Raw genomic sequence first — 12,474 nt, 5'->3', positions numbered from 1 at the left:
GCACATTCCGAGGATGTGAGCCAAATAAAGTCTAAGGTGTATGTCGTTGTTACTGTCTGAACAACCCAATTAATTCTCATCGTCAACTGATTCGTCTTGCTATAATGTTTTATGCCATTTTGACAGTGAGACATGACAACATGTGACTGGATGTGGCAACTCCATTCCACGAATTTATCAACCATGTCCATATGTAAAGAACCGTTGTATTTTAATAATGGCTCAAAGTGCACTCATGTTTGGTGAAGCTACAAAAAAAAAAGGTCAAGGCACGGATTGAGATGCAGATTGACTTTATTCTACTGAACAAACAGCATGCATAGGGAGACACATTGCTTAGTGCCTCAGAAGCAAGCATTCCGTCCATCAGCTTTATTCCTCATCGTGTCCTTTCTGAAAGAACAAGAAACAAGAAAGAAGAAAATGATGAAACATTCATTTATTAATGCATGGCACTTACTGATGGCATCACAGGATTGGATTCTGACTGGTTAATAAACAGAACTGTAGTGTTTTTTTTGTTTTTTGTTTAATGTAATCTATGTGTATTACAAAATTGTGTTCATCCAGGTAGCAGCAGCATTAATGCTGTATTTGCTCTAACCTCCACAGAAATGCAGTGTGTCCTTCACAGAAAAGGAAAAAACAGTAGCTCACCTTTGAGCCCACATCACGGCTCTTGGCACGCAGCTTGTTGACCTGAGACTCAGCGATGTCAGCTCTCTCTTCAGCTTCATCAAGCTCATGCTGCAGCTTACGGAACTTGGTAAGATTACTGTTGGCCTGTTCCTCCTGTAGGACAGAGACACAATATCTTCATCAGCACCTGGCATACTCTATATGTTTCAACTAATATTGTAGCAATGCAGTAATAAAACATGACTTAAATTTCAATTATAGAATGTTTTTATTGATCAGAGCAAATGTAATGTCATGTGATGACTTGATGTGACTTTTGGCTATATTGTCTCAGTATTATGCTTTTTGCACTTTTCTTAAACATCAAAATTACTTACAGCCTCCTCTGCAGACTTCTTGTAGGATTTGACCTTCAGCTGCAGTTTGTCCACCAGATCTTGCAACCGGGCCAGATTCTTCCGATCTTCTTCTGTCTAAAAATAAAAAAGAACAAAACAAATTATAATTTATCGAAGTGATTTTTAAAAGAAACAAGTCAAGTTGTGCTGTGTGGAACATCATTTTGTGAACTGGACTGAAACTTGCCTGATAGGTCAACTCTTTGATTCGTCTCTCGTATTTTCGTATTCCCTTCACAGAATCGCTGGACTTTCTTTGTTCAGCCTCTACTTCAGTTTCCAGTTCTCTTATCTTTAAGATAATGACATGATGACAAAGGGAATTATGCTCAGTGGCTTTTCGACAAGGAAATATAAATCTAACGTTACATTTTGTCAGTTTTTGATGGTGATTTTCAGTGATTTCTTGTAATCTTGACATTCATTTGACTTCTGTGACATTACTGTTACACTCACCCTGGCCTCAAGCTTCTGCAGCTGCTTCTTGCCTCCCTTCATGGCGATCTGTTCAGCTTCATCCAGACGGTGCTGCAGGTCCTTGATGGTTTGCTCCATGTTCTTCTTCATACGCTCCAGGTGAGCGCTGGTGTCCTGCTCTTTCTTCAGCTCCTCTGCCATCATGGCAGCATCAGTAATGGCCTTCTTGGCCTTCTCCTCAGCATTTCTGCACTCCTGCACTGCATCTTCTACTTCAGTTTGCAGCTGGACTGTGTCAGCCTCCAGTTTCTTCTTTTGGTTCAACAGACTGGTGTTCTGGGCAGATGGAAAATATGAGTTCTCAGTATTTCTCAATAAATTAACACAAATACAAAGGAATTGGTAGAGAGTGTTTCATACCTGTGAGTGCAGTAGCTGCACCCTCTCACTAACATCCAGCAGTTCTTGCTCAGCAAGTTTGCGACTTCTCTCAGTTTGTTCCAGAGCACCCCTGAGCTCCTCCACCTCAGCTTGAAGCAGATTGTTGCGTCTCTCTACAATAGCAATGTTTTCCTTCATATCGTCATTGGCTCGCAGAGAGTCATCAAGCTGGAGTTGAGCATCCTGGCAGAACAACATTTATTATGAAGCAGGTTATTACAAATGATAATAAGGCCAAGGCGGTTTAAATATAAAATACAGACCTTTAGATGTGCATGAACAGCTTTAAGCTGTTTCTGGGCCTCAGCTGCCTGCCTATTGGCCTGGCTCAGCTGGATCTCCATCTCATTGAGGTCTCCCTCCATTTTCTTCTTCAGACGGAGGGCCTCATTTCTGCTGCGAGTCTCAGCCTCAAGAGAACTCTGGAGAGTGTCCACAGTCCGCTGCTGGTTTCTTTTTGCTTGCTCCATCTCTTCATCTTTCTCAGCAAGCTTGCGCTCAATGTCAGCCTTAACCTGGTTGAACTCCAGCTGAGCTCTGAGAATCTTTCCTTCTTCGTGCTCCAGTGAAGCCTGTCATCAAATAAAGAATTAAAAATAAATACCATATATCTGGCTAGTACCATTTACTAACAGTGGTCATATTCCAGAAGTCCATTTGGCAGCTAACCTCTGCTTCCTCCAGAGCTGTCTGTATCTCAGACTTCTCTTGTTCTAGCTGCTTTCGAATCTTCTCCAGCTCATGAATACTCTTTCCACTCTCACCAATTTGTTCAGTGAGGTCAGATATTTCCTCTAGGAAAACAAATGTGACAATTTTAAAAGTTCAGTCCTTTCTACAAATTCTGCAATAAAGGTGTAAGCTGGTGCTACCCTTACCCTGAAGATTCTTGTTCTCTCTCTTCATGGTCTCCAGATGTTCCAGAGATTCTTCATAGGAGTTTTTCAGTTTGAAGAGTTCAGTGCTCAGAGACCTGGCCTCCTTCTGAGAACTCTCCAGCTCTGTTTGACTCTCCTCATACTTCTGTTTCCATTCTGCCAAGACCTGAAATATGTATGCTTAAAACTCACTATATTCTTTTGTTTACCTGAAAGAGCGAATATGCCATATATGCCATCAATTATACCTTGTCAAAGTTCCTTTGCTTCTTGTCCAGAGCAGCAGCAGCAGCATTAGACCTCTCCACATCCACCATGAGATCTTCAATCTCATTCTGCAGTCTGTGTTTGGTCTTCTCCAGAGAGGAACATTTAGCATTCACTGCTTCAACAGCCTCCTCAGCCTCCTGCAGACGCTGAGCCAGCTTCTTTCTAGATACAGAAAAGAATTCATTGAGGGTTAGTTTCTTTAAAACTTTTCTGAGTTTGGTTCAAACTGTGTTTTACTCACTTGGCCTCTTCCAGTTCCTCAGTCCTCTGGATGGCATCAGTCTCGTACTTGGTTCTCCACTGAGCTACCTCAGAGTTGGCCTTGGACATGCTGCGCTGCAGTTCAGCCTTGGCCTCCTGCTCCTCCTCATACTGCTCCCTGAGCAGGTCACAGTCGTGACGAGAAGACTGCACTGCATGGGCTAATGCATTCTTGGCCTGAAATGACAGTATACCTTAATGCTTTGTTGGTGCCACCATTCTATCTGCTCTTCTCTCTTTTTTTCTACCTTGACTTCCTCCTCCAGTTGTCGTTTAAGGTCTTCAATCTGTTGAGTGTAGGACTGTTTTCCTCTAGTGAGCTGAGACACCAAGGAATCCTTTTCCTCAAGCTGCCTTGAAAGTTCACCTAATTAAAGCAGAAGATAACATTAATACTCCAGATACCCACAAGTTAAATATGCTGCTGCAATGAAATGCATACCATTCTCAGTCTGAAGCTTTGCTTTCTGCATGGTAAAGTCATTGATGGTACGCTGTCCCTCTTCTGACTTTGTTTTATATTCATTCATCTGGTCTTCCAAAGACCTGCACAATTTCTCCAAGTTGTTCTGAAAGCAAAGTACAGTGGAATTGGCACAAAGACTGCAAAAACAATCTTAGCCAATGAGAAGAAAAACATAATAGATAAAAGTACTTTACCTTAGCCTTGACTATCTGCTCCATGTTGGAGACCACATCATCCAGTTCCAGTCTGAGCTCACTCTTCTCCTTCTCCAGTTTCTGCTTGACTCTCTGCAGGTTGTCAATCTGCTCTCCCAGGTCAGCAACACTGTCAGCTTGTTTCTTCCTGAGTGTGGCAGCGGTGGCTTCATGATGCAGAGTGGCCTCTTCAAGGTCTCTGCGGAGTTTCTGGAACTCAGCCTCCCTCTTCTTGTTCATCTCAATCTGGGCAGCTGTTGCTCCTCCAGCCTCCTCCAACCTTTCACTGATCTCCTCCAACTCTCTGGCCAAGTCTGCCCTCTGCTTCTCCACCTTGGCTCGAGCAGCTCGTTCTGCTTCAAGCTCTTCCTCCAGCTCCTCAATGCGGGCCTAGACAAAAATCAAAGCAAAACCTAACATGAAATTCCACTGCTTTAAATTGTGGTATAAAAATGTGGTTATTCACTTCTGTTTGAATTATTACCTGTAACTCCTTCAGTTTTTTCTGGAGTTGTGCACTCATTGCTTGTTCATCTTCTATTTTTCCATTGAGCTGACTGATTTCAAAATCTTTCCTGTGGATGAAAACAGTATAATGTACAAGCTGTCTCCTACTTTAAAATATGTTTGTACAAAGGTTTGTTAAAGGTACGCCTGCCGTATTACTTTTTCAGCCTCTCTTCAAGTTGCTGCTTGTCATTCTCCAGGTCCATGATACTCTCTTGAGCTAATTTTAGGTCTCCTTCAAGCTTCCTCTTTGCTCTCTCAAGGTCCATGCGTATTTTCTTTTCTTGCTCTAAGGATCCTTCAAGCTGTGGGAAGTAATAAATTACTTTTTAGAATTCCTAACCATAATTTATTATTTCTTAAACTCCGTGTAAAATTCTTACATCATCCACTTGCTGCTCCAGCTTAGTCTTGGCCTTGGTCAGAGTGTTGACTTTGTCTTCTTCACTCTGCAGGTCATCCAGTGTTTGCTGATGAGCTTCCTGTAAGGCTTTCTTTTCCTTGGTCAGCTTGGCAATGATTTCATCCAGAGCAGCCATTTCCTCTGTCATGTTCTTTACCTGTGGCCAGAAGAAAGTTATATTTGGGGGACACAAAGTATTTTTACAGTAGTTTGTGTTTGTCATACCTTGTTCTCGGTGGCATGCTTCTCTTTCTCCACTTTAGCCAGGGTTAACTCTAAGTCATCAATGTCTTTCTTTAACTCAGAGCACTCATCCTCCAGCTTCCTCTTCTTAGCAGTCAGTTCAGCATTCATCTCCTCCTCATCCTCCAACCTTTCTGTCAGCTCTTTGATTTTGGCCTCCAGTTGAATCTTGCTTTTGATCAGCCCCTCACATCTTTCTTCAGCATCGCACAGATTATCTTGCTCCTGTGAATGTAAAGGCACAACATTACACATGGGCAGACTTGGTTTGACTTTAACATTGTTGGTCATTCTGAAACTTTAAACCTACAGTCTGAACTTGGAGCTGCAGGTCGTTCTTCTCTTGGAGAAGAGTGACCATTTTTTCCTCTAGTTCCTTCTTGCGTGCTTCTGATTTTGCATAAGCTTCTTTGAGTTTGGTAAACTCTTCTTTCATGTTGGCCATCTCCTTCTCAGTCTCTGCCGATTTCAACAGTGGTTTGATCTTGAAGAACATCTTCATCCAGGGCCAATTCTTGACCCCCATGAAGGCTCGGATGTTCCACTGGATCACAAGCAGTGCATCCCTGTGGATAAACGATTATCATTCTTGAAATCCTTAACCCTTTATGAGGCAAGGAACCACATGTGGTAACTTCGGCACATACTTTAAATTGCGTCCCTGTGCCACATAGTGAGGTTGAGAAGTATGTGGTTTTCAACCAGCCAATCAGTAAGGATCAAGGCATCATTGTCAGGTCAAGTCAGGGTCAAATGTTGACTGCAAGGTCCACCTCTGCATGAACCCTTTTCTGCCGTTTTGTATGCTGTTGTGAACTGCAATTTCCCTATTGTGGGGCAAATAAGGTTTTCTTAATTCTTAATTACTGCTTTATTAGGTACCATGAAGAAGTGGCCTAATATTGTCTATTGTGATAACATGTATGTTGACAAGTTACTTAATCAGCACTTATGTTCTAATGGTCTAAATACATGTTTACATTTGTTTACCGCTTAAGGGCAAGGAACCATATATGGTAAATTCATTAATCTCGATTTTCTCCATGAAAATAAAAAAAATAAGAAAATAAATTAAATAAATAATAATAATTAAATAAACTTAAAAATAATTTTAAAAAAACAAAAGTAAAAAAAGTCTTCTTATGTCCTACAATAATACTCTGGGGTTGAAATTTAGAATTTAGAACCAAATATTAGAACTAGTGACAACCTGAGCAAATAATGTGCTTTTCAATATAACGTAAATCTCAGACATTGACTATTGTTTGGTTATGCAGTGAACAGTTACCTGCGTTCAACAATCTTCTGGAATTCTACTCTTGCCAGAAGACCTCGTGACCGGGCTTGGATGCCAGTGATGATCAGTGCTAATCGGTCATCTCGCATCTCCTCTAGCTGACCCAGCAATCCAGCCTTGAAGAACACCTTGTTGTAAAAAATTTGATAGTTAGTCACAGCATATTTGCTGTACAATATGTGCATTTCTTTAACAATGACAATTCTGACCTTGGTGTGCCCCAGTTTGTACTGGTTGTGGTCTATATCCAAAGAACCCAACAGTTTCTCAGCAGCCTTCTTGTTGTCAATGAACTGGCCCTCAGGAATGGCATTAGGATTCAAAATACGGTATCTTTGACAGAAATACAAAGGATAAGTCAATCTCTCAGTTTTTGTTTGTATTTTTGGATGTATATTTGTTCATCAAATCCAAACCTCTGTTTGAAATCTCCATAGAGGATCCTGTTGGGGAAGCCCTTTCTGCAGATCCTGATTCCTTCCAGCACACCGTTACAGCGCAGCTGGTGCATCACCAGAGGGTTCTCCATGGCCCCTGGAGTCTTGGTCTCATTGGGGATGATGCAGCGTACAAAGTGAGGGTGAGTGGACCTCAAGTTGGTCATGAGCTTGTTCAGGTTCTCCTGGAAGTTTGTCATATATGATCTGTGTTAATTGTTTTCATACTATCAGACACAAACTAAAAATTTGCAGTAAATTTAAACAAAAGCCTAAATCATAAAAAGTATAAAAAGTTCCATTGTTAACAGAACTTTATAACAGAATTTTATCTCATCTTTAGAAGTCTGCAGTACAAATTACTTCTGATTAATTAGCCTCTTTGTTAGTTTGCACTCTCATTTAATTGGTATTTTTTTCTGGTGGCCTTGTACCTTCATAATGTGAGCATTATTGCATTCCTTCCTTCTCAGACCAATAACCATTGGAAATGAGATTCAAAAGGTGAATATCTCACCCTGTGCAAAGCTGATACAGTTTGGAAGGATGACCCTTTCTTCTTGCTGCCGCCTTTTCCCTTCCCACCAGATTCTTGAGCTAAATAAAAAATTTAGCAAATTTTGTCAACAGGACACAGTTCAAATTCTGATAATGTATCTGTAATCTTGTACAACACAGACATTTGCAGAGGTCCACTGAATATTTATTAAGATGCTTATCATGAGATTTTTATGAGTGATTGTCAGCGTACCTGAGTCAGCTCCAGCATACCCGGCAAAAAGCAAGGCTAAAAGCTTCATTGTAGACTTTTGGAAAAGTCCGACAACAGTCTCATTGAGAGGATCCTTGTTCTTCACCAGCCAGTTGTTGATATTATAATCAACAGTTCCAGCATAGTGAACCAGGGAGAAATGGGCCTCTGGTTTTCCTTTAACCACTCTGGGCTTCTGGAAGTTGTTGGATTTCCCAAGATGGTTGTCGTAGAGTTTAGCTTTAAAGGTGGCATCAGAGGCCTTGGGGAACATGCACTCCTCTTCAAGGATGGACATGATACCCATGGGCTGAGGAGAAAGCAAATGAATAAAGTAAAGTTTTCAGGATGACAAACAAAAAAGGGGGTTTTAGGTTTAAAGTATACTCAAAAACTCACCTTTTCAATGAGGTCAATACAGGCCTGCAGGTCCATACCAAAGTCAATGAATTCCCATTCAATGCCCTCTTTCTTGTACTCTTCCTGCTCCAGCACAAACATGTGGTGGTTGAAAAACTGTTGCAGTTTTTCATTGGTGAAGTTGATGCAGAGCTGCTCAAAGGTGTTGAACTGGAAAGAAAAAATGCATCAATGTATTCATCTCTCCATTTATTTTACATTGACAGGGGTCTAGCTTACTTTGTACTCATAAAATCACTCACATCAAAGATCTCAAACCCAGCAATGTCCAGCACACCAATGAAGTACTGGCGGGCCTGCTTGGTGTCCAGGGACTGATTAATCCTCACCACCATCCACAGGAACATCTTCTCATACACTGACTTAGACAGTGCACCAATAGCATAGTTCACCTTAAAGAAAACAACCAGTAATATCTTTAAAACTGAACTGTGCATTTTTTTTTAAACCAGCCCCCCAACCCCACAAAGTTCCCTTCATCTTGTTACCTGGGCAACATTCTGTCCCTTGGTGACCCACTCATTCCCTACTTTGACTCTTGGGTGACAGAGACCTTTGATGAGGTCAGCAGAGTTCAGGCCCATCAGATAAGCCACTTTGTCAGCATCTGAGAAAGTGAACATAACAGGGACAATTTTCATTTAATAAGCTTGTATATATAAAGAAAGTTCATTACACTATAATTTAGTGGTGTATTCATGGAGTGTAAGGAGTGGGGTCTCTATTATATTTTATTTATATCATGCCAGAAACCATCAAAACTGTCACAAAATGCATTACAAAACATAGAGCTTGAAATGTCTAGACAGAGCAAGACGACAGTGGAAAGGAAAAAATCAAACAGTAACAGCAAGAAACTTGAGTAGAATCCAGCAAATATAGAGGAACACATCTGCTTAAAACAGCATAGTAAAATGAGAAATGTCAGACAAAAATCTTATTGACCCATAACGACGCTCTTACCTTCAGTGCCATCAGCTTCTGCCTGCTCTTCTCGTTGCTTCTGCTTGAACTTCATGTTACCATAGTGCATGATGGCACCAGTCAACTTGTAAATGCTGTTCTTCTCTTCTTGAGTGAAGCCCAGCACATCAAAGGCATCCTAATAGATAGGCAAAGATTTAATGAGGACATTTCATTATTTTGTCATTAAGTTAAAGTCCAATGTGACTTAAAGTGATTCAGCTCACGTCAGTGGCCATCAGCTCTTCAGAGTCATTGATAGAGGCGACTGTTGTCTCTCCTTGGGAGATGAAGCCGTAGTCATAGGGGTTGGCGGTGATGAGCAGCATCTCTGAAATAGAATAGTTTTTATGTAATCATACAATACACGATGCAGTTAAGTAAAAAATATAGTGTATCACTTATATGTTTTACACTTACCCAGAAGTTCAGGCTTTGCCTGAGACAAGATCTGGTAGAAAATATGATAGTCCCTCTCAGCTTTGAGCTGGTAGGTCACTCGAGACTTTTCCAGAAGATCTGTTTGAGAAATAGTATATGTGATATTATGGTTTTTATGTATGAAACAATCTGCTGTTGGTCTAGGTTCCTGCAGTATATACTGCAGGTTAGTCCTGGGATAGATACAGTGTTTACCCATACAATGTTAATACTATGGCGGCCCACCATGGTCTAATTCACTCTGCCATGATCTCATAACGAATCATAAATATTTTTGCACGTTTCAAACAATGTTGTGCTTCCGTTGTTTTTCCTGTTGCTCCCGAAATCATCTCTCCCTCCCCAACTTACATGTTTCAATGTCAGCAGAAGCCAGCTTTCCTCGGTTGTCAAAATGGATTCTGATGAATTTACCCTAAGGGAAAAGTAGTGTTATCTCTATTATTAGAAAGAAAAAATAACCATCAGTTAATTAATGGTAATATGGTAATCAAGAGGTTTCAGTGCAGTCCCACAGACACTCACAAATCTGGAAGAGTTGTCGTTCCTGATGGTCTTGGCATTACCAAAAGCCTCCAGGGCAGGGTTAGCCTGAATGATTTGATCCTCCAGGGTTCCCTGATTATGGCAAAGACACAACTTCAGTCTCAGTGACAACTTAGGAGAAGCTTTATGAACAAAAGACTTTAAAATGGGACTGGTATTTAGGTTGCGTGACATTAAGACATAAATATGTAATACAAACCTTCTTTTCAGCAGCAGCATCTTTCTTCCCAGTTGGAACAGCAGCAATGCTGGCAAAGTACTGAATGACACGCTTGGTGTTGACAGTCTTTCCAGCTCCAGATTCTCCGCTGAGTAGAAGAGGAACAAAGGTTTAAGAAAAGGCCTATGATCTCCAACTGCTGAAAAGATTTTAGTTTACATAGTGACTTACGTGATAAGGATTGACTGGTTTTCTCTGTCTGTCAGCAAGAGATTATCATAGTATCCGTGAATAATGTTATTATGTCACAAAGAATTTTTAAACAACGTGACTTAAAGGTATGTACCTGACAGCATGTACTGGTAGGCATTATCAGAGATGGAGAAGATGTGAGGAGGAGCTTCACTCCTCTTCTTTCCTCTGTAGGCAACAACCACCTCTTGGTTGTAGACTGGCAGCCACTTGTAGGGGTTGACAGTCACACAGAACAGCCCAGAGTAGGTCTGCCATGTCAACAGAGTGATTGCAAATAGTGTTTTCAGATTCTGAGACATTATATTAGTGAGGAAAAATGACAGAATAAGGCGCTGACTTACGTAAATCATCCATGCTGCGTAGCGCTCTTTGAGGTTAAACAGCACAGCTGGTTCATGGAGGAAGGTGAACATGGCCATGTCTTCAATTTTATCAAACTTTGGTGGATTCTGAGGGTGTACATCACACTCCTTCACTGTGACAGTCTGCAGAAAGAAACAACACATCTTATCCAGAGGTCAAGACTCATACTAGCATACAGTTGAACTTAACTGATATGACGCACACCTTTCCAAATTCAGTCTCAGCAGTGACTTTGTCACCGTCACGACTGGTGATGGAGGCTTTAACGTACTCAACCTCAGGGTCAGGAACAAAACACTCCTTCTTCATGTCAAATGGACGAGTCTGAGCCTCCAGACGCTCTTTATCTGACTTCCTTAGATAAGGAGCAGCCGGCCCAAACTCTGCCATAACAGCATCACCCATTTTTCAACCTTTAAAAAAATACAACATTGCGTATGTGCTGTGATTTTCTTTGGGCACATATGTATGACGCAATGATCATTTATATGACCCATGGACACACACATAAGACTGGTTTAGTAAAACAAAAATCCTTAGTTTTAGAACTAAAGGTGACAATGTGAAAATGATTCCATTGCATATTTCTGTTCTTTATTTTTTGTGCTAATACAAATGCAGAAATAATAAAGTTAAACATTATATCTTATATTAGTGAGAGATATGCAGTTATTTATACAAGACTTATTTTGCATTCGAGAAAAATGGCACAATCAGAAGAAACAATACACCTGTTGTTGACACACACATGTATCAACAGAAAAATCTAATTGTATTAATTGCTTTTCTGTTGTAAAACAGATGGTTCACTGTGATAAACTTGGCTGTGAGTTTTACCTGAAGCGTTTTCACCCCACAGGAAATTGTGATCTGTGCTATTTATATTAAGTAGACAGAAGAAAACGAAAGGTCATGTTAAGCCATTATTTAATGGAGAAAAATCCAGTGAACAGCCACGGAATACATCTTATCAGCAGAAACTGTCTATAGCTGAGAGTATTTTTAACATCATACACAACATTGTCCCATGCACAGGACATAGCCGCGTCTCCCTTCAGTAGGTGATTTTCTTACCTTTGACCGTCAGCCTCGTCAAGTGAAAGGATGGATCCAGTGGCTGACACCAGTCTTCCTCCCCATTAATAAAGGTTGCAAGTCAACCAAATATGGGGGTGGATATCAAGGAAATGGCATCCAGGTTGCCTATCACAAAAAGCATTTTCCAAATTAGGTAGAGCCTAGTGCTGCTATTTGTTGCTCTCACCTTGTGAACAAGAGACTTAATGCCAGAGTGTACATGACAAAGCGAGGGGAAGGCAGGAGGTGGGGAAGCAGGGACAGGCTGTTGTCTATCCAGTAATTGTCATCTCTTCCAGTAAGTTGTGCGATAATAATGTACAATTAGATTGTCTTATAAAATTAAGCCAACATTCAATTATTCAAAGTTTCTCTGTTTTGTGATTATACTGCATGTATTTAAGGACATTTCCATAGTAAAGGAATTAGAAACCTGTGTCCGACTACAGCGTTTAGCGATCATATTAAGTAAGCAATGATTCATAGATACGTAGATACGTAGATAGATAGATAGATAGATAGATAGATAGATAGATAGATAGATAGATAGATAGATAGATAGATAGATAGATACTTTATTTATCCCATGGGAAATTCGTTGTCCAGTAGCATCATAGCATCAAATTATATAATAATATAAATATATA

General features: G+C 40.5%; 1 protein-coding gene across 1 annotated transcript; it reads right to left on the bottom strand.

Moving 5' to 3' along the window:
- Positions 1–372: 372 nt before the first annotated feature.
- Positions 373–11,315, bottom strand: LOC311489859 (myosin-7-like; the record flags this gene model as incomplete). The annotated part of the gene is made up of 36 exons (XM_084547171.1): positions 10,955–11,315; positions 10,729–10,872; positions 10,479–10,635; positions 10,364–10,391; positions 10,172–10,280; positions 9,952–10,044; positions 9,778–9,841; positions 9,406–9,504; positions 9,213–9,316; positions 8,986–9,124; positions 8,511–8,629; positions 8,265–8,414; positions 8,002–8,172; positions 7,603–7,912; positions 7,369–7,448; positions 6,831–7,036; positions 6,406–6,747; positions 5,428–5,683; positions 5,100–5,342; positions 4,855–5,031; positions 4,631–4,776; positions 4,449–4,539; positions 3,965–4,354; positions 3,747–3,873; positions 3,553–3,671; positions 3,285–3,481; positions 3,022–3,205; positions 2,774–2,939; positions 2,565–2,689; positions 2,159–2,467; positions 1,875–2,078; positions 1,494–1,790; positions 1,225–1,329; positions 1,017–1,112; positions 658–792; positions 373–393 (listed from the first exon to the last, which is right to left on the bottom strand). Exons 1-36 carry the CDS (start codon positions 11,153–11,155, stop codon positions 373–375), a joined length of 5,904 nt encoding a protein of 1,967 aa, XP_084403297.1. The 5' UTR covers positions 11,156–11,315.
- Between the last annotated feature and the right edge of the window lie 1,159 nt (positions 11,316–12,474).

This window comes from Chelon labrosus, assembly GCF_963514085.1.
Source record: "Chelon labrosus genome assembly, chromosome: 6".
NCBI lineage: Eukaryota > Metazoa > Chordata > Actinopteri > Mugiliformes > Mugilidae > Chelon > Chelon labrosus.
Note: the sequence above shows the minus strand (reverse complement) of the source record. Positions and strands in the feature narration are given on the sequence as shown.